The sequence below is a fragment of the Python bivittatus genome, unplaced genomic scaffold (assembly GCF_059951505.1).
Source record: "Python bivittatus isolate LINGU-HERP-01145 unplaced genomic scaffold, Pbiv_v1 ctg000070_np1212, whole genome shotgun sequence".
NCBI lineage: Eukaryota > Metazoa > Chordata > Lepidosauria > Squamata > Pythonidae > Python > Python bivittatus.
The window spans coordinates 7,429,133-7,451,385 of NW_028277034.1; the positions used below are offsets into that span (position 1 = coordinate 7,429,133).

Genomic DNA, 22,253 nt, shown 5'->3' on the forward strand with positions numbered 1-22,253 from the left:
TATTTACTACAATGTGTGTTTAGAGCTGACATGGAATTTATATATCCTAATCCAGACACCATTAAGCTATTGCTCTTTTGATGTGTTAGCTAGCTGTGGGATCAGAAGAGCAAAATCCCTCTTGTCACTAACTCGGAGAAGGCTATCTTAATAATAGCAAATTTAATAGTGAATTTTGAAAAGTTCTTTAACATTGAACGGGGGCATCCTCCGGTGGGAGCAGAAAAAAAAAATCAAGATGGCACCCTGAAGCATGTAAAATGAGGCAAGGCATCGATCACATGGTCGTTGCTGCCATCTTGACTTTCTTGACCTCCTCCCTGCAGACACTGCTGACACTGAATGCAGAAATGACTGACTGGTCTTTTGCCAGTGTATTGAATTATTAAACAAAGGACTAAACTAGCTAAGAATTCTGTGATTAAGCTGTCCCATCGTTTTCATTCTCTGTCATGCGCAGTAGTATCCCTCTGATTATCTTAAAGATGGAAAGTGATAGTTAAAAGACAACTTCTAAGTGTTTCTGTCTTTCACTTTTCTATGAAAGCCCTATTACTTCTGCAAGGGACCATAATATCTGGGGAAAGAATCCCAGATTAAATCTCACTCTTCCACTAAAATCATAGCTTCAGAGACAGGCTTTTGGTAGATGCTATAAGAAGAAATGGTGAAATACTCCTCAGTTTCTTCTTTCCCACCTTCAAAACCGTTGTTTGAACCTGGTAAGTGGCAATCCACCATTCTTCCCTCAAATCCCTCGATGTAGAATAGGCATGATGTAAGGCATTCATTCCTATGAGAAAGAATATGAAAAAACAAGATATTTTCTTCCCCTGCAAATCAAGAGGTATATATATAAATAAATAACAGAATGGTAAAGGAACTGAAAATGGTTTTACGTATGCAGATTTCAACTGTAAAATAGCACAAATTATTTGTAAGAGAATGCCTATTATAATGAAGAAATCCTAACATTGGGTGCAAACAAATGTTTATATATTTTAAATTTCTAATGGTAGATATTTAAAAGTAACCCAAGGCTATGTATATTGCTTTGTTTTGTTTGCAGAAGGTCGTCCCAGTGGGACAAGGAGTGTAAAAGCACCTGTCACAAAGACGGGTGCTGGTGCGGGAAGTGTGCCAAAAGTGCCTTTGTGTGACAAGTGTGGAAATGGCATTGTGTAAGATACTTCATTTTCTTATCATAGATTTGTAGCATCAATTTTCAAAAGAGCTTGTAACAACCTGTTATAAAAAGAGATACAGGTACTCCTCACTTAACGACCACATTAGGGACTGGAAAATTCATTGTTAAGCTTAGCAGTTGTTAAACGAGTCATGCCCGATTTTATGACCTTTTTTGCAGCAATCATTAAACTAAGCACCATGGCCGTTAAATAAATCACACGGTCATTAAGTGAATCACATGGTTCCCCATTGATTTTCCTTGCCAGAAGCTGGCTGGGAAGGTTGCAAATGGCGAACACATGATCCCGGGACACTGCAACCATCGTAAGTGCAGGCTGATTGCCAAGCGCCCAATCACAATCGCATGACCACAGGGATGCTGTGACAGTTGTAAGTGTGAGGACTGGTTGTAAGTTCCTTTGTTCATACCATTGTAACTTTGAATGGTCACTAAACGAATGGTTGTTAAGTGAGGACTACCTGTATTTCTCATTTATAATCTTAAACAAGGTTGTGTTTATTTGTTTACATCCATCATTTATATCCTGTGGTTGAGCCAAAAACAATGCTCCCAGAATAAATATAATTCAGTTTTTCCCCACTGGATTAAAATGTAAAAGATCAGACACAAAAGTGGAACAGAAAAAAAAGGAAAGAGGACAAACAAAACCACTGGTTCCTAAAGAGACCTCACAAATGAAATCAAAATGCCATATTATTAATGGCACATTGTATACATTTGTTTTATTTGAGTAATATGACATACTTTTAAAAGGTGACAAGAAGAAAGCGTGGAGCAATGCTATGAAAAACAGCAACATATCCTGTGTGGGCAAAGCTTTCTGATTTTTTTTTTTTTAATGTTTCATTTCGCTCCTGCTGAAGTTCATCTTCAGTAGGGAATCTAACCAAGCTACGCTTGTAGAACGGCATAGAGATTAGCCATGCCCAAGAACTCGGTAGAGGTGGGGAAGACTGAAGCTCACCCTTTATTGACCCCCCGGTACCTGAGCAGCAGACTTCTCAGTGATTTCTCTGTCCTAGCCTCTTAAAATTGTATTCAGCTGACTTGTTCTTCTGGGTTTTGGTTTTTGTCTTTTCCCATTTAACAGTGGCACAGTAGTGAAAGCCCGTGACAAGTTCAGGCACCCAGAATGTTTCGTCTGTTCCGACTGCAATCTCAACCTGAAGCAGAAAGGCTACTTCTTCATGGAGGGGCAGTTATACTGTGAAACGCATGCCAGGGCTCGCATGAGGCCCCCGGAGGGTTACGAAGCTGTCACCGTTTACCCCAAGGCTTAACTGTTTGGAGACAGAGATGCCTGCGTGCACGCCTAGGGCATTCTCAGCTTACAGCAGCTCTACCGCTAATGGCCTAAATCCAGCAAACTGCTCTTTCGGGGGAGGGAGGGGGAAGGACGACAGGATGGAGGGCTCAGGGAACAGGGAGGGGGTTTTAGTAGCCCATCCTGGGATAGGGGGCATGCTTTCCCAAGACTTTATCACAATGTCTGCCAGTGTAATCTGACAGGAGTATAAAGTAAACATAACAGATTGTACTATATTAAGCAAAGCTAAGTTCTTTTACATGGGTTATATTTTTGTTCAGATGTTTGCACACGCATTACTAAGGAAAGACCTAGTCTGTAGGTGTTCTCAGCCTCCAAGCCATGAACCCATATCCTTTATGTTCAGGACACCCTCACCTGATATAAAGATGGCCCACGGCCTTGTGAGCGTTGTTTTTATATCAGTGTCAGTCTCTATGATAAATCAAACATGGTTGCCCTGTCCTGTTCACATGCCTGCGGGTTCTTTGTGACCCACAGCACTACTGCTGCCATCTCCTCCTCAAATGTAAGGCAAAGCATATTGCTGCTAGGTAGGAGGAGATGGACCTGGTAGTAGAGTATCTAATTGCATAGCCATTAAAAGTAGTAGTAGCAAACCAGGTAGAGCCAGAAATGAAGAAGACTTAGAGCCGTAGGAGAGGGCAACAGCTGCATATTGGCAATGAATGAATTGGTTTGCTGTAATAGAAACACACTTTAGTATAGAATAGACACTGCAAAAAAGCAAATTTTTTTAAAAAGTCACAAATTGCAAAGCTTTCCCCGCCCCCTTTTTTTTTTTTAGCACTATCACAGTTCCCATCAACTGCATTTTTATTTGCTCTGTCAGGTTTTCTCAGCCCAGTGCCCTGCAATTCCCATTGTTCCCAGTCAGGAGGGGAACTTTCCCATGTTTGTTGCTTAGGAAGCAAAGGAGGAAAATAATTCCTAGGCTAAAATAACGTCAGCTTATTGTCTTTATCCTCATTTCCCTTATGCTGCCTGAGATAAGCAAATCCGTTAGGGAAAGATCAGCCAGGAAAGCAATAGGCAGCTGAGCTCATAGCAGAGTGGGGATGGGATTACATTTCTGGAATAGTGGGCTTCTCTGCTTCAGAGCAAATGGTTCACCCTGATCTAGTGATTGGGATCTACATATGCAGAAGGATAGAGTTCTGAGTACACATTTGCTACTCCTTTGCAACAACCATCTGGTCCTCACTGTGGATGAGAAAGTGCATGTCCATCCAGGGATGCTAGCTGCAACTAAAGCTGGATCGGGGGCTTTGCTTGTAATGTTCAATAGGGGTGTGCTGTTCAAAATTGGGTTTTGAAAAATCTCACTAAAGTATGTCGATGTAGGTCTTACATACATGGCAGTTAATATGGTTGTGGACTATAAAGAGCTGCACTTCTGTAGGGTTCTTTGGTTTCTCTGTGTAAAGGCAATTAAAATGCTTTTTTTAACAAAAAATGTTTCCAAGGAGTGTTTTCATCTTGTGTGGTTACTAATACCCATACACAGAATATAAGGTGTCTGAGACACGGTGATTCTGATGTTTATCAGCAACACATTTCAAAAAAAAAAAAAAGGGGGGGGGCAACAAGAGAACACTTCAAATTAACAGCAGTTAACTTCTCCATGGGCCAAAATTATATCATATATTTTTAGAAGAAAGCTTTCTAAGGTCAAGTAGGTTTGGGCCTGTGTCTTATGAAGCTGACAGCAGGACTGTTGATAAGTGACAGTAGTAAGCATTCTCAAGAATAGCCTACTTTATCTTAAGTAAAAGACAACCATGACAGCCCTCCAGGGGAAAACAGCCAAAATCCATAGTAAGGAACATTTTTATTAGGACCTACTTAATTGTTTTTATTTTGGTATGCTTGGGTGTCTGTGACCAGTAATAGTTACTCATTCATTCATGAGGATCAACCAAAGCATTACCAAACTCTGCTAAAGTGTGAGTGTTGGGAAGAAAAGAAAATATTAAAAAAAAAAAATAGGGCAAGGGCCAACCAAAGCCAAATTGTAGTACTAGCCAGTAGCATCGGAAGAGGGGAAAATGTTAAAATATGCAGGATGGCAGGCACAATGTTACAACTGAAGCCCTTCCTCTTTTCATGGTAATTATGATACTATAAAACAGTAACAGGAGAAGTCTCAGAATGGAAGTATAGTACCCCCTAAAGCCTGTAAAAATACGGATTCTGCCACCAAAAATGATGATGTGTTTGTATTTTGACCTGATACACCATTTTGCCTCATACTCAGTTCGGCCAGGAGGAAAAAAAGGTAGAGGAAAAAAATCTATCAACTCATGAAGCGTATCAGGTTTCAAATAGTGGCATGGATAGCAAATGCTTGCTATGTGAAACATGTTTGAGTTGTGTGCCAGAGGTTTGAACTAGTATGCGGTACTTGACAGAGAACTATTCAGCAAGTTAAATACAGCAAATTGGAGCTGTTGGATGAGAGATCAGCTCTGTGTTAGTTGCCTTACAAGGACTGGTATCAGTTTTGCTTAATAATTAAAATGCAACATTGTCAGCTTGGCAATCCTTCACAGACGGCCCACAGAGATGACTAAACTGTTCTTTAATTATCTATTAGCCTGCCAACCAACAAAAGACTATGAAGATTGAAAAGCAAAGTGTTCATACCTGGATCACTATTAATTGTCGCACTAAAACCCTTTTCCTGGGGTGGAGTGGGGGGGGGGGAGTCCCAGCAGCAGCAGCAATTATTTTCCCAGGGCTGCTCAGTTATTTCAAAATGTGGCAGCCCACTTCAAACCCCAGTTAAAAGCCAAAAAAGAGTACTACCATCATGATTATTTTTTTACTACTGTTGAACACCATTCAGACTTTCTGCTTCAGCCACCAGAATGTCTTGGATTGTCTCTATACTTTTTTTTTCTACTTATGTATGCAGACACATATCCTTTGCAGAGTTCCACAAATCAGGTTGCTCTTCCTGGTTTCCATAAATTGAAAAGAATATCAAAGAGGAACAATGTCTATTTTCATTACTGAGGGCATGCTGAAATACTTTTAATTTCTCTTTGGCAATTTGGCAACAGTTACAAGAAGCACTTCCCATGACTGCTTTGGAGTACACCAAACACTTGGGAAGAGATGGGGCATTTCTAGATTAAGCTTTTACTGTGTAATTATCTCAATACATTCACCCTATCTATAGCAAAGGCCTTCACAAGATACTCATCTCTGGCTAGTCCTCTGGCACAACTTAAAAGCCATGGGTAGAGTCAACAGTAAAAAGAAGCAAAACTCTAGTAATGCAAAAGAAGGAAGCTTCACAATACTGCAAGACAATGCACATCTGCCTTACTGCCCCTCACTTGCTCACAATCGCTACTTGACCTTCTTAAGGTGAGAGAAATTGAAACTATAACAATTCCCAAGATACCATAGAAATGGTGCTGACTCTTAGCAACCACATGCAGTACATAGATTTTCTCCAGGACAATCTGCCCCAATCCTTTCAGGTCTTCCAATGGTGAACCCATCACCACTGTAATTGAGTCCATCCACCTTGCTGCTGATTGTCCTCTTAGTTTCCTTTTTTCCACCTTTCCCAGCTTAGAGCCTTCTCCAAAGAACTAGGTTTTCACATGTGTCCAAAGTAGGATAATTTGACCCTGGACATTTGTGCTTCAAGAGAGAATTCTGGGTTGATTTCTTTGTTTTCTTGGCTCTCTATGATATTCTCAGGAATCTTCTCCAACACCAAAGTTCAAAAGCATCAATACTCTTTCTATCCTACTTCTTCAAGTTTAACTTTTGCTTCCATAGAGTGTCCTTCTATGGAAAAATCATAGAGAAAATCACTGCTTGAAGATGTTCAGTCTCAGGCCCCCAGCTGCAGATACTTTGTTAACTCCTCTCAGATGAGGGCCTTAAAAGAGGAAGTAAATAAGAACCAGCGTTTTATTTAAAGGTATTCTGATCTGTCAGTTATGTTACTGAGTTGTTTTCATAGTGATGCCAACATGTGAGTCCTCTTTCTATGTTACTTTTGTTTTCACTCCTAGATTATAAGAGTGGTTTTCTTCCTTCATTTTAACACAAGAAACAGTCTTCTCTTTGAAATAAGCGTATTTTACTGCAGTATCAATGGCATTTTATTCTACACAAGGGTTGTCTCTCCTGTAAGAGTATTATGTTACAACTAGTATATCTTGGTTGCAAACTAGATGGCAGAAAAGAGTTAAGGGTTCTCCACATTCCCTTGCTGCCATCTAGTGATCATCGGGTTATTTGAGGAACTGCCTCTCCTCAATTACATCTGGCCCGTCCCATTAGATCTGGCAGAGAAGGCGTGCTGTGGGTCCCATTTGTCAGGGAATTATACTTGACGGGCCTGAGGAGGCGGGTCTTCTCTGCCATGGTGCCTGCCTTATGGAACATTCTCCCCACTCCACCCCACCCCCAAAGCATCCCTACTTATTTTCTGGAAGTCCCTCAAGACCTTCCTTGCTGATCTAATCTGCTGTGTGTATGTGTTTTTTAAAACTTTTTAATATGACTGTGTTTGACATGTTTATTATTTTATATTTTTTGCTGTACGCCGCCCAGAGTCACTTCTTGTGAGATGGCCAGCCATATAAATTTGATAAATAAATAAATAAAGTGGAAGTTTGCAGTTCATATAGGTAGGTAAGCAAACACATGACGGTGCCAATACATTTATATATAATATAATAATATTATATATATATATATATATATATATATATATATATATATATATATAAAAAATAATGCCAATACATTTATAATTGAATCTTATATTACTCGAATAGTGTTAAATAGTCAAAATAATTAAAAGCTTCTAGATGGAACAGTGATATAGATCTTCTGTACCCCTCCAAACCACCATTAAGACAGTGTGCAAGTGACTGTGCTCAGGCAAAAACTCTCAGCTGGTAAGGTGTTCTCATGTCACTGCAGCAGAATTATTCCAGCAACCATATTTATCCAGGTAAAATACCAAGTTTAATTATAGATGCTAGTCCCAAAAATCTCATTTTTGGACTAAACAGAACAGAAATGAGCCAAAACGCCTAGGGTGTCATATGCTGGGAAACAAGATGCCAGAAGACAAAACTGTGCCAACATACTAGGCTTTGCACTTCCTAAACCCACCTGCTGCCTATGACTGTGGGGAAAAAGTGGTCCCAAAACCAGTGTTGAAATAATATTCAGTGTTGCCTCTGGTGCTTGGAATAAAGGGATCAGGAATGAAATAGCACAGGCCATCTGTGGGAGTAAGACATAGAACAAATAAACCAAATCAAGACACTGGGGGGACTCCAGTGCAAAAGAGATGCCTAAATATAGCTTTGACATATTTGCTCTTGTGTAATAGTGCTGGATTAAGTCCAGTGGTTGCCCTTCACAGCTGCTACTGAACAGGTGTAAGAGGGACTTTGTGAACATAGTTTATACAAGTGTTATTTGGGAGCCTGGCAGAAATTCACTGAGTTGGCCTGAGATCATTTGTAGCCTGAAATGCCTGATCCTAAGGGAAACTAGATTGTCCTTTGAACAGCAACAGTATTTTCCACCTTGAACAATTAATCATGTAAGCCTGAATATTTCTACAAATCTTTTACTTTTTAAAAAACCTGTATAAGCCATTTCCTTTATGAAAACAGCGAAGGGACATAAATGAAAAAGAATTTGACTTGCCTAATCCCAAAAGTTGTTATTAAAATTAATGGTTGATCATAAAATAAAACAGTTCAGAGGTACTAAAGCAGGACCTGAGCTGGCTCAGTTCAAAACTGTTTAAATGTTGCTGCCAAAATATGGTAAGAAATGGAATGGATTCAATGTCGCTTGAAAGTTTGTTTGAGTTCCTTGTGCCCCTACCCATGTTCATAGGATTCTGGTTATAAATCTACCTGTCTGTCAGCTTTTTCTCTCTGGTAGATTTTTACTAGTACACTTCTATTAGCCAGGTGTGTTGTGCAAATTCACCAAATAATTAAAAAAAAATGTGTTGCTTCCCAAAAATTGACAGTGGGGCTTTTAGCTTTTCTTGCATCTTTATTTTATGATTATAAAATTATTTTAAAGCTGCTTTTGGGTGTTGCTTTGGCAACAAAAGTGCCAGATAGCCCTTTTACACAGCATTGTCAACAGGACTTTTTCTCATTTTCAAAAAGATTGGAGCCCATCTTTGTAAAAAAGGGGGGAAAGGCGGGCTACCTTCAACTATATGAACTTTTAAATCAGTGTTATCTATAAAGTGCTTATTCAATTTACAATTCTGAATTTCCAGACTAAAATGCTTTACACATGAATAAGGGTACATTAGCTATTCATTTTCATTTTTCAGGTCTTTGTCTTTGGAACTGCCTCCTGGACACCCGCGTCCCCCAATTTCTTTTCAAGCAGGTAAACTGTTATAATTTCTCCAAGAGAATCTCTGGTTTGGTTTCTTCCATTTTCATCTGATGCTATTTTGGGACTTTTCTGGTTTTTTAAAATTATTTTGATCCCAGTGTCTTGTTTGGGAAACTGAATAAACACAATTAAAGATAACAATATAAGGACATAAAACAACTCTACCCTACTTTTACCTTTATTAAGAAATGTGCTCCAACTGGCTTATATACCAATTATAAAATAGACCCATTGCACCCATTTGCTCCTCTTGAACCAGTGACTAAGTTGCTTTTGAATCAAACTTGACTGCTGGTGACTTCACAGGATATATGTCCATATCATTTTCTTCGTGATGATGCCAGATGGTTTGCAATGCCTTTGGGAGTGATTTTATTTTCAATTATTTATTTTAGCATCTCGGTGGAGTTTACTGTCTGAAATTACCTGGTTGTCTCAGATCTAGGAATTAAGCAGACCACATCTTGCTCTGCTGTTTTCCTTTATTTTGCACACAGTTTAGCTTTTGAGATGGCCAAAGGTAGCTAGGCATTACCACCTATGGCTGGGTGAAAATTGGAAAAATACTTTATTGCCTTTTGGTGCAGAAAAGCCCAAGGAAAAAAGCAAACAACCCTCACAAATGCTATATCTTCGGGCGTTAACGTTTATTACAGCCTCCTAAAGTCGCTCGGCGATGACAAGGCCCTTTAATGACGGGCGACCCTGTTCCAAAACATTTGCGTCCTTCTCGAGGCGACCAAATGCAAGGGTCTAGGAGGACAACCATTCACACCTCCTCGTTCGCCTTGTGCTCTCCCGGCCGTTTCCAAGGAAACTCGTTGCCTGGCAACGGCAGGTAGCTTTGGGCGGAGCGACGGTTTGGGCATCAGCGTTTGAATGTGACGAACTGAGCGCGGGCGGACGCAAGACAAGATGAGAGCCGGGTTTCGCGCTCGTGAGTTAGACGCGGCGCCGCCTGGTGGGTGAAAAAGCCAGCGGACGGCGGGAGGCGGGACGGCGGGCGGCAGGGCAGCCGGGCGGGAGAGGGATTCCTTTGGGTCCAAACACATGGCGTCGTTTCATAATCCAGAGGTTGTTGCAGGGACTCAGGCGTGTGACTCTAGAAGGAAAGCCCACTCTGGCTGCCTGCGGGAAGGAGAGGAGCTCGCGCTGTCCAGGAAGATCGCGGCTTTGGGGAGCCCAAATCCAGGTGCTCTAGGTGAGCCCGCTTCTCCTCCAGCTGCAATTGGTACAGATGTGCTACAGAGGTGATGGATGGGCAGGGCAACCTTGTTTCAGTCCATGATGGGATACAGTGTCATCATATCACTTATTGTTATTATGGTTGGTCGCACAGCCAGATGTTTAGACTGGATTTGGCATTTTTATTCACCTATCAAGTCCTTCCCAAGGACCTGGGATAGGCAGATGTTGTTTGATGGTGTTAAAAGTACTGTCACACAATATAAGCGGTTCCAAGTAAAGCTGCCTTTTGCAATTGACTGATGGTGATTTTGTCAATGCCGATGGTCTTCAAGTGGTGCTCCAGATGTTTTGGGATTGCACCCAAGGCGCCTATTTCTATTGGTACTATCTTTGCTTTCTTTTGCCATAGTCGTTCTACTTCTATTTGCAGGTCTTTATATTTTGTGATTTTCTCCAGTTCTTTCTCTTCTATTCTGCTGTCTCCAGATATTGTAGTGTCCACTATCCAAACTTTTTTTTTGTCTTTCTTATCAACAATTGTTAAATTATCATCATCATCATCATCGTGACTGGTTGCATTTAATACTCCTATATGTTTGTGCAAAAGTATCTCACTAGGGCTAACTTTTGCAATAATTTCTGCTTTTTAATATTCAGAAATACAGTATTGCTCACTGGAGAAATCTCCAAATTATTCCGAAGGCCAGTTTTATTTATTTATGAACTGATAAACCCTTTCAAGCCAAGGCTACTCAAGCAAGGTACAAAAGCAACAGCTGCAACTGATGCAATAACAGCAATAACATACAACAACAGAAATATGTTACAAAATAACATATGGTAAAATTATAACATTCCTGGCCTTGGGATAATCATCTTTTTACCAGCTTCTGGAGGGTCAGGAGGCTGGGAACTACTCTGGCTTTGGGGTTGTTCTAGAGAAGGGGAGCCCCCACAGAGAATGTCCACTTTGGGCAATTTAATAAACACTGACCTTGCTATTCATGTTTTTTTGGGTTAACAACACTAACAGTCATTACAGAAATGCAATTTTACTCTCCTCTTTAGGCTTTAGAAAAGAGGACAAAACAAATTCAGGCATTAGACTGTGGTTTATGAAATCTTGTTGGCAGGGTGAGTGAAGCATGCTCCCTGCAACTGCTCTTCCTCTGGCTGATGAATGGTGTCATGCCCTGCTGTTGCCCTGCTGTTATATTTGGGAGGCCAAGCTACCAGTTCTTCAGGAACCCTGCATCCCAGGCCAGATGTAGAGGTCTTGAATGTAATTTAGGGTATTATGCAAAAGCAGCAAGCAGGATACAGGCTGTGAGGAAAGACTACAGTCAAGGAACTGTCCATTGAAGCCAAGTAGGTGATCTGTCTACATCTCCTAGATGTGTAGGAGAAGGCTGGATTTAGATTGGATATAGCCTGAAAGATTGTTCTGCCCCTGAACTGTATATCTTATTGAAATAATCTACACAGCCAACAGAAAGGGTGTGATTTTTGCTGTCTCTACCTAATGGCTGTTTCAGAGGACAAACTAAAAACTTGAAAACAATGACTCAACTTGCAGGAGGACTTTTTGATATAGTTTTAACTCCATTATCCTTCAAAACAGCAAGTTGCCAATTCTGGCCTTAGCGATAGTTTGTAATTATGGAACATCCTACATATAGATGCATGAGGTCAGTGAAGAGATGGCAAGTTTAAGCCACATGTTTCTCCCTGACATTTATACCTCAGAATGCTAGCCTGATAGGCTAGTGGAAAATATTAATTCAAAGATATTTTTAATAAAAACAATTGGGCCTTTGGGGCCTATATTAGGAGTAGATCTCAGATCTTGGAAACTAATTTTTAAGAATGCATTTAGCAAATAAAAATTTAAGTACTAAACTGTTTCTGTAATGAGATGCCCTCTGTTTAAGGAATAAACTGCAGGGATCTTCCCTAATATTTACATATGCAGGGTTTGTTGCTTTGATTTTTCAGAAACATTAACTTCAGGAAAAGATGGTCAGCTCCAACCACAATCAACACTGCAAGTAAGCTTATCTCTTTGGAATAGTAAGGACAAAAGATTATGTGTTTGTGAACTTCCCTAATCTTGTGGCTGCCAGATATGTTGGATTACATATAATTTGGCCATGCTGGCTGGGAATTATGGGGCTTGGAACCACCATAGCTGAAAGACACCAGAATAGGAAATTCCAGAATAATAGCTAAGATAGAAATTCAATTTGGCCTCTCTTCCTTGTCTGTTGTTGTTGTTATTTTGTTTGATGTGTTCTACTCTTCTTCTTTGATAACTTTTTAAAAGAAAGGCAACTCATATGTAGCAAACATAAATAAAAAATAGCCTGATTTGAAGATACTAGTTATAGAACAATTCACGGGTTACAACTTAATCTGATAAATTGGTAGCTCCTATGCATGTCTATATTCTGATTGTTACTAATTAAGAAATGTATGCTTCACTTATCTCTTCCAAAAACAGCTGTAGAACTTTACCAAACATAACTAAAGATCTAAAACAGATAGAAGCAGAAACAAACATTTGACAAAACAAATCCAGCAGCAAAGAGATGTAATTAAACAGTAAAAAGTAAAGCTGGCAGAACACAGATCCAGAAAAGATTAATTGAGCACCTTGGGGGAGGGAGTTCGACACAGAGAGTATGTTACCACCAACAGATGCAATAACTGCACAACAGCTAAAAGATTTATATATCTTATTTAAGAGATGCTTAAACGTGTCAAATCTGGCAAATAACTTGAATTACACTTGGAAATATACTTGCAGCCAGTACGGCTGATACAGTATAGGGATTGTCTTACTTTAACACTTTGCCCAAAGCAAAATTCTAGCTCCTACGTTTCATATTAGTTAAAACATCACATGATTTTCAGTGAGCAAATCCATGTACGGGCAGGCAACTTTATTTACAGCACAGGTCACACTTTTGAAAACAAGGTGTTTTAGGGCTGAGGGAGGCATTGGGGACAAAACTGTCAGTTCTTTTTCATATGTTGAGGGATTTGGGAAGTTCAAGGCAGAATAGGTAAATTCTAGTAGCAGCTTTATTTTAAATTTCACAGAGTTGAAAATGGGTGATTTGCTTCCAGATTTGGAGCCCAGTTGCTTACCTTTGCCCTAGGGTGTGCAATCACATTTAAAACACTCCATTTCCTAAACAGTAGCACTGCTACTTTGCTTAGATATAATTTCAGGTTGCTTACTGTCTTTTTTTAATAGTAATGTTATTAAAGATTACAATTACAACAATAAAAACAAATACAAACTAAAAAAAAAAAAAAGGAAAAAATAGAAGGTGCAGAAAAGAGAAAAAATAGAAAAGAGAATAGAAAAGAAAAAAAATAAGAATTTAGTAAAGAAAAAGAAAAGAAATATATAAAGAAATAACTTCCCCCTTCATCACAAGAATTATAAACACTTTTAGTAACTTATCACCTTCTCCTAAATACAACCAATGATCTCTTCTTCCCATATCCCATCCCTTATCTATAAAGAAATCCTTAAAGCCTCATCATTTCAGTCCTGATGTCAGCAAAATTCCATTAAGGGTTACCAGAGATAGCAACATATCTATGTTAACCTTGATCAAATAAATCAACTTTATATTACTTCCTTTTACTTCTAACTATCTTGATCTTTAATCCCTTCAAATAATGTCCTAGAACTTGATTTCTTTTCATTTTTTCTTTGTCTCTTCTCACAAAACCCTTCAGAGCTTTAACAAGCCTCTTTTATAGATCCAATATAGGAAACTTATCCAGGTCTCCTGGTTTGTTATTTGTATATCCTTTTAAATTATTAAGACATCAGCCGGTTTCTTTTGCATATCTAGTGTAACATCTTTTTCCAGGTTATTATTGTAGCCTGTCATTTTTAAATCCACTTTCAGATTAGTCTCAATCTTGTCAAGTAAAACTTATTCCTCTTCCATAACATCTTTTAAACACAGTCTATCTATAGAGGCAGACACTCTTAAAATTAACTTTTTGATCCATTGTTCAAAAATATCTTTCAATATGTCCAATGTTAAAATATTTAGCTTCATTCTGTAATTGAGAGTTGAGTTTGAGTGTTCTTCTCCTTTAAGTATAACCTTTCATTCCCTCTAGTTCCGTCTGGTGTCCAATTTTTAAAGTCTTATCTTATTATGTTTTTTTCTAATTCAAAACAAAAGCATTTTCCCACAGGAAGGATTCTTTATAATTAATTCCAAAATCTTATTTCAAATTTATCTGGACCCTTAGTCCATTTTTAACTTTTTAAAATTAAAGTTTTAATCACCCTTTTGCTGTTTATTTCAAAAAAATTTTTTTTAAGTTCTGAAACTTGTAGTTAAAACTTGTAGTTTCCTTCCTTCTTTTGCGAGGAAAACTCACCTGGTGCTGTAAAACTTGTCGATTCAAAGGTTCTTAATAGCTGAAAAGCAGTTAATAATCAGTTTCCAAAAGTGATTAGGAAAGGAAGTATGTGAACTTAAGTGTCCTTTCAAAGGCGCCAACTGCAGTTTGAGCAAGATGGTTATTCCCTCATCTCCCAGAGTTCTAAACCTGCCAGAGACCTCTGGCTTGCAGTCTCCTTGGGAGAAGCAGTTGTCTGGAGCACTTGTGGGCAATCTCAAGTCCTCTCCTTGTCCAGAGAAGAATTATGAAGAGCCAGTCTACTCACCGGCTCTTCATTCCGCCCTGTTGTTTGCTCCACGTTTTGCAGAACTGTCTTCGGTCCACCATTTCTTCCCCAGAAGACCCAGGTTGCTTACTCTCAACTAGTACATCAGTAAGTCCAGGCAGTAATTCAGAACAGACCAGTGTTTCTCAACCTTGACAACTTTAAGATGTATGGACTTGAATTCCCAGAAGTCTCCAGCCAAGGTTGAAATCCACATACCTTAAAGTTGCTACAGTCGAGAAAACTGGAATAGATTACTCAAAATACAATGAAAAGTCAAATATAAAGCTACTGAATGTATCTTTATCACTCACACCCCAAACCAATGAAGTGATTTCATGAAGACATTCAAAAGCACAGAACACAATTTACACATTGTAGGACTCTGTGATCATAGGCCAATTTTACCAGTTACTAGCACTATATTTCTGAAACCTAATTTCTCCACAAGGGTAGACCGAAGCTGCTGAAGCTGTCCTCTCCACCCAGCAAGGTAACCAAAAAGTTATATGGTATTGAAAGGTGTTGACCAAGTAACAGGGGCACATGTATCTTCTCTAATTTCTGCTGTTGCTTAGGCAACCAAAGTATATGCCAATCTAAAACCTGGTCTAAACCCAAATCATAATGGTTACCAATAATCAGTTTCATTCAGGAATTACAAACTGCTGACATTTTTAGGCTGGATGGAAGACAATGCCCATATTTGCTAATATGAGTTAGCAAATCTACCTTTAGCTGTTTTTATGAGCCAGGAGGAGGAAGGCTCAAGAAGACATACAGGTTATCTCACTAGGCATCATTGTAGCCATATCCTCAGGGTGCATAAGCTAGAAATAATTCATAATCACAAGATTTTATGTTAACTCTCTAAACTGGAATGAATATCAGCATTGTGATCTTACAAACTGATCAGTCAGCTACCAAAGTATTTTTTAGTTTCTAGAGATAATTGATTTAAAAGCTCACTATATGGATACACTGATAGAAAGGTTTACTTGCCATCATCATTGTGGTATCTCCAAAATAAACTCGAACTTGTGTGCTATTGAATTAATCACGGGCTTTATATGTTGTCACACCAGATATTTATCCTGCTATTTTATGGCCAGTAAGTCCCCAGAGAACTGCCTCAGCTCTGCAGGTTGACAGAGGGCACTTGGAACAATTATATTAATAGTCCAGGTCACTGCCCATCTCAACGATTGACCAAAGCCTCAACATCAAAAACGTTTAAACATATTTATTTAATACTAAGAGTAGAATATCCTAAGACATAAAGATTAATTCATGATTAATTCAATTAATTCATTTCATAAATAGGCCTCGAGTGGGTAATCAGCTACAAAGTAGAGTAACTAAATTTACTGTGTGCTCCTAGCCTAAATTATTTGAATAAGTGTATATAGACTAGAAAAGTTTGAGGAAGTTGCTTTGTAAGAATATTGAAAGATGACAGTATGATTTATAACACACCCACACCTTTTTTTTTTTTGCTCATAGATACCCCCCCCCCAATTACTCTCTTTTCAGTGTAAGTCATTTTTCTATCTGTAATCCTGTCCATAACTATCCATCTGTCCATAACTATCTCATTGAACTCAGTGGAACATGCATAGGAGTCTTTAGAACAGATATGAAACATACTGTGTCAATTCACCGTCTTCTTGGGAACTAGAACAGAACACAGGATTATAGGTTTCTGTAAGAAAAGAGGATAAACATTCCCAGCTGAATATTAACTATTTTTACAACTTGTAGATCTTACAACAGCAACTGGAATCATTTCAAACTCTTCGACAGCAAACTTTAGAGAATGTAAACATGGTAAGAGTGCTCCATAGATACTCATGAAATAAGGAGGGAACATGTGATAATAATTCTGAAGTTAATTCCTCTCTTAAGCATGGGGAGAGGGGAATCATAGGATTCCTCACTTTGTGATAAATGTCTCCATAATGGATTGCCACGAAAGGTTACTCTGAGAGGAAAAGACAAATATGCCCCTCAATGCCCCTATCATTGATACCTGCTGTCACTGAAAGGTGACACTGAAAAGATCTGGAATAAAGACCACTTTCCTTTTTGTTTTCTTATATTAAATACATTGGTGAATCAAGACCAGTTTCTACGTATTTCCATTCTACTGCATCAGATCAGTCAATCAGATTCCTATATATAAAGCCCACAAGCAGATCATGAGCATAATTGGTTACAGCTTTCTCTAGATTATGTTGTGTTCTCAAAACTCTTCTAATACACATCTGGAAGTGGACTGGCCATTTCTAAATAGCGAGTAACCCACAAACTATTAGCCTGAACCAGATGGCAAAAGGAAATAGAATTCAAAACAAGGGCAATGTAAAGTATTTGAAAGAGGGGCCTGGCAAAGTCTCTTAGGGCAAAAAAAGCCCTCCTCCTCAAAGCATTAAAGTTATCACATCACCCAGGAAGAACAGAGCAGCTGCTTCAAAGGCTTTTCCCCAGCAGTTTGTACGTGTGTATGTGCAGTTACTGGTGGTCCCAGCAGAGCTGTTCTCTGTTCCCTATTTCCAACACTTTGCACTCTTATCAAGTGTGGTTACTACACTAGCAAAGCTAGAAAAAGTGTGGTTTTATTTAGGAAGAGTTTTATATGTTTGGTGTGTGTATCAAACTTTATTGTCAAATGTAACAGGTTGTACACAGAATATATTATTTGTATAGTCAGAAATATCATTACAATCTATCCAACAGTGCACCAGATAAATTCTGCAAAGGATGAAGTCTCTCTGAATTCAGTAGGACTTACTTTTCAGTTGGCAAAGTTACAGATAAAAATGCCTATCAGAATGGCTTACAATCATTATTCAAATAGTAAGAGGAATTCAGGACAGTTTAATGATTCATTTGTGTTTATTCAGGTTCAAACTGAAATCAATGAGATACTTAATAAAAATGTAACTGATATGAAAAGTCCCGACAATTTACTTTTTCCCACCACATCTGTCAACATTACTACGGTATGCTTATTTTTTTTCTTACTAGCAAATACTTTGTGTATTAAAAGTTTTGTACTGTTGTTTGGGGGGAATTAAGAACCAAAATATATTTTTTCCAATCCCCTGGGATCATTCATCCATCACATTTAACTCAGACATGCATTATGTAGTATGTAGTTCTGTATACTACATTGTAGTATAAGGTTTTGAATTCTCCTGAACAATCCAATGCTTTTTCACGGGACTGTGTCTCGGGTACCTTATCTTGTTTGAATACCAACCTGATCTCATATTCCCAACTATAATAATGCTTGAGCAGTGCATGAAGAGCAGATAGTTTCTGGTTTACTAATAATTTGTGTGTGTGTGTGTGTGTGTGTATATAAACAAATTAGTCTTCTGCTGTACAGTATGGTTGTGGCAGTCTAATAATTACAAAGGCTGATATCTTGTTCATTATTTTTGCAGTTAATTTGTCCCTTTAAATCACTGTGTATTAATACAATAAGCCCTGAAAATAATATGAAACCACTTGCTACTATAACAGGTGCTATCACCTGATATCTTCCAGGAATATTGGTAGCCCCTAGCCAGCATTATCCATCTAGAGGGTGCTAGGTCAAAGAAAGAAATGCTGTTGTTTTGTTAAATCTCAGCAGGTATTAATGTGGATGAGAAGTGAAGAAGAAATTTCCCGGGAAGCCATGTAAGCCACTTGCTTTAAAAGAAAGAGATGTATGCATATAATGTAAAAAAAAAAAAAAAAGGAAGAATTAAGCAAACTGAATGAAGACCATTTCTTCCAAGAAGAGTTAAACAAAATACTCTTTAATCATATTTTGTGATACAACTGTCACTGACTACATTGGGGGAAAAGACTGGCTGATTTAGTCTTTTCCCTGAAACCTCTCTCATCAGTTGGACATCAGGCAAAATTATCTAACAGTAAGAGTTGTTCACCAATGGAACAGCCTGCCTCAAAATAAATGATGGTTAACAAACTACAGTAGGTGGTTTCATACTCTGAACTTAAAAAACACATTATGGCTCAGTGTGATATGTAAACAAATCTCTCTACTGTCTAAGAAATGCTCAAGAAAATAGAAATGATAAATTCCCTGAATTACTGTTCATTTCTACTTATCATTTACAAAATCACCCAAAAGGTAGACAACACTTATTAAAAGAAATCTTACCTGTTCTTACCATTAAAAACACATGTATAACAGTAAGGCAAAGCAAGGGGAAATATTAGAAATTAAAAACCAGAGAAAAGCACCATAATTTAAAATAATTTAAACAATTATTAGCAAGTATAAGGAAAACTGTCAAAAGACAAATCACCCCCATATCTTTATGTATGTTTTGCAAGGGGAGAAAATCTTTGCCAGATTTTAAAAGCAGCTACTAACTTATGAGCAATGTTAAGCTATGTTTCTTAAGCAGTGAATAGTCTTCTGATATGCTACCTTTCCCTTTGTCTTAGCCAAGAGAACATCAAGAAGCTCTATATTTTAAGAAGGAGGTTCATCCTGATAAGAACCCTGATACCGGTCATTGTTCAGAAACCAAGTTCAGCTCTAAATTTCAAAACAGGATTCTAAGCAGAAACATTCCACAACAGATTCTGTTAAAATACAAAGCAGCTGGAATATCAGAAAACCATACCCAAGAATCTAGAAACAAAGCTATTCTTAATTTAAATAACGATAATGAGATTAAGAATTTTGCCAGCAGCACTTTCTCTCCATCATTTATTGGTTTGGACCCAGAAAAGAAGACACATCTTAGAGTGTTAAAAAATTATAGTGAACACAAAGCCTCCACAGCATTCCATAACTGTGAGGAAGAAGAGGAATGTTTATCAGAGAGTGTGAGTTCTTTCAAAGATTTGAAAGAGGAGGATAAAAAGACTACTAGACATGAACTGTTACATACCCTTGAACTTCAGAATTCTAACAATGTCTGTGGCAAAGACAATGATTCTGGTTATTTGTCAGAACAGGATTTTATGGAAAAAGTTGTGGATACGTCAAATGACGATTTTAAATTGAGGGTTTCAGAACTGGGGGGTTCAGTAGATGAGTTTCAAACTGTCACTGCCTCATCTTCAGAAAATTATCAAAGTACACTTCAAACAGCATTCAAGAACAAACATAAGAATAAAGAACATCTCATAAAAGGCAGTGCCACTGACAAATTGCAGTTAAATCTGTTATCCAAAGTGCTAAAAAAAAAAGAAACACAGCTGCTTAAGTCAAATCAAGAGTTCCAAAACTATGGGAATCTGGATTTCTCTGATATCAGTTGTATACCTGATAACCATGCTGAAAACCTTAAACTCTTACACATGCCATTGGGAGAGTCTGACCATGTTCAGAGAAAATGGATGATTCTCCATGAAGATATGAAGACTCAAATGAAACCTCTTACTGACATTATACAGTCTCTGACAGAACAAAATTCAAAATATCAGAATCAAATTAAGGAGTTGCACGACGAGAAGAATAACCTTCAAGGGAGATTAGTTAAATCAGATGAAGACTGCAAGGAATGTCTGAGAGAAGTGAAGAGATTACTGAAGAAATGCAAAGAACTTCAACAGCAAAAGGTAGCATTGGAAGAAAAGCAGGATCAGCTTTATGATCAAAATCAGCGAATAATGCGAGACATAAATGATTTTCAGAAGAAAGATCAAAAAGCCCAGGAAAGTTTGGCTTCTTTCTCAAAAGAAAAAAGTAATCTTATTGTAACTTTAGGGTCTTTGGAAAATAAACTTTCAGTATTTCAAGAAGAAAAAAAGATCTTGGGGGAAGAAATCTGCCACCTTAAAGAAAAAGAGAATTTGTTAGGAAAAGAGCTTGAAGAAAAACAGAACGAGATACAACAATTAAAAGAAAATGAGAAGACAGCAGTATCAGATATGGAAGCTCTTCTTAGGATGCTGCAGTCATTTAAAGAAGAAAAAGTGAATTTTGATAAAACATTGCATGAGGCACTCAGTTCTAAAAATGTCCTCGAGAAAGAACTCCAGGATGCCCAGTCAGACAGAGCTCATGTTGAGGAAAAACTTCTAACTGAACGTAAAAATGCAAAAATAGAAAGTGGAGTTTTGAAAACTACTTTATCCAATACTGAAAGAGAATGTGACCGACTGAGAACCATGGTAACTACCATTACAGAAGACAACTGGGTTCTCAAGAAGCAGCTGAATGAATTTAAACAGGAAACTTCTGAATGCAAGCATAAAATAAGACAACTGAGTGAAGTGCTCTTACTAAAGGAAAATGAAACGCGTTCTATAGAGAATGAAAGAGATGCACTGAGGTTTGAAACGCAGCGTCTTCAAAAGAACAATGCTAACCTCAAAGAGCAAGTTACTAATTTGGTCAATGAGCAATATAAGCAAGAGTGCAAATCTAGAAGCCAAAAGCAAAATGATTTCTCTGTGGATCCTACTCAAATTTGTGAAGAAATATCTAGGTACCAACGTATTTCTTTGATACGTGATTTACCAGGTATGTTTTGCTTCCTGATGTATATTAAAAAATATATTTTAAGTTAAAATTATTTTGGGTTTAATCTTAGATGAAGGAGAAAATACTTAGACCAGTGTTGTCCAAACTTGGCCACTTTAAGATGAGTGGACTTCAACTCCCAGAATTCCCCAGCCAGCATGGCTGGCTGGGGAATTCTGGGAGTTGAAGTCCACTCATCTTAAAGTGGCCAAGTTTGGACAACACTGACTTAGACTATAACTATGAAGAAACCAATGCCAATATCAGTATATCAAGTTGAAGGGGCTCAGTGTCAAGTTCAGCAGAGCGCTTTTCTGTTCATATGCATGCACTCAAATCATGGTGAACCAGCCATGACCTTTAGTGGGAGATCTAGCCAGGAATTACTCCGCTCTACTCCTTTAGCCAGCCCAGGCAGAAAAGGAGAAGAAGGAAGGCTCTATGAACTGCGTTCTGCATACCTTCAAACTTTAGACATTTTCATCTATATCCAATATTGAGAAATGAGAATCTATAGCTAATTTCAAGTATATTCATATTGCCCTTTTACACATATGTCTCTAGAGGCATTTAAAATTTTTGGAAGTGAGGTTTTCCCAAAAGAAAGCAATCAATATTTTGTAAGAGGTTTCTGTAGCTCTAGTTCTATTTAAATTTACAGTTCTGGCAAGGAAAGAGTTTTAGATGACCGACTGAAGTGGGTGTGGAATAGGCCATGTATTTTAATCATTAGAAGGCATGTGAGTATAACTGGGGACCATTGTTTAAAAATGATTAATCCTGATAAAGAGCTGGAAGCATTCTTAGTTTTGATATTTTTTTTAAAACTGTGTTTTTAAACCACTAGAAACAACCCCAACATTAGCTCAGCGACACGTAGGACTAATTGCTACAGCACAACGGATGT

The 22,253-nt window shown here is 38.1% G+C and overlaps 2 protein-coding genes across 4 annotated transcripts in view; both read left to right on the top strand.

The window, feature by feature from the left end:
• PDLIM3 (PDZ and LIM domain 3) overlaps positions 1-3,993 on the top strand; it is a 29,583-nt gene extending 25,590 nt beyond the window's left edge. For all 3 annotated transcript variants that reach the window (XM_088131600.1, XM_007423692.4, XM_007423691.4), the window contains 2 exons: positions 1,070-1,181; positions 2,301-3,993. In XM_088131600.1, coding sequence (XP_087987726.1) covers positions 1,070-1,181; positions 2,301-2,490 — 302 coding nt within the window. In that variant the 3' untranslated portion in view covers positions 2,491-3,993. The remainder of the gene's footprint in view (positions 1-1,069; positions 1,182-2,300) is intronic.
• A 325-nt stretch (positions 3,994-4,318) lies between these two features.
• On the top strand, positions 4,319-21,440 carry CCDC110 (coiled-coil domain containing 110). Its single transcript, XM_088133244.1, has 3 exons — positions 4,319-4,355; positions 8,887-8,945; positions 19,315-21,440. The coding sequence occupies exons 1-3, from the start codon at positions 4,319-4,321 to the stop codon at positions 21,391-21,393; spliced, it is 2,175 nt and encodes a 724-aa protein (XP_087989370.1). The 3' UTR covers positions 21,394-21,440.
• The last annotated feature ends 813 nt before the right edge of the window (positions 21,441-22,253 follow it).

Bases quoted from the DNA above. Each gene is read 5' to 3' on its own strand.
- CCDC110 (XM_088133244.1), top strand. From the start codon at position 4,319: ATGACAGCCCTCCAGGGGAAAACAGCCAAAATCCATA. The intron at 4,356-8,886 runs GTAAGGAACATT...TTCATTTTTCAG, and splicing joins GAAAACAGCCAAAATCCATA to GTCTTTGTCTTTGGAACTGC. The intron at 8,946-19,314 runs GTAAACTGTTAT...CCTTTGTCTTAG, and splicing joins CCCAATTTCTTTTCAAGCAG to CCAAGAGAACATCAAGAAGC.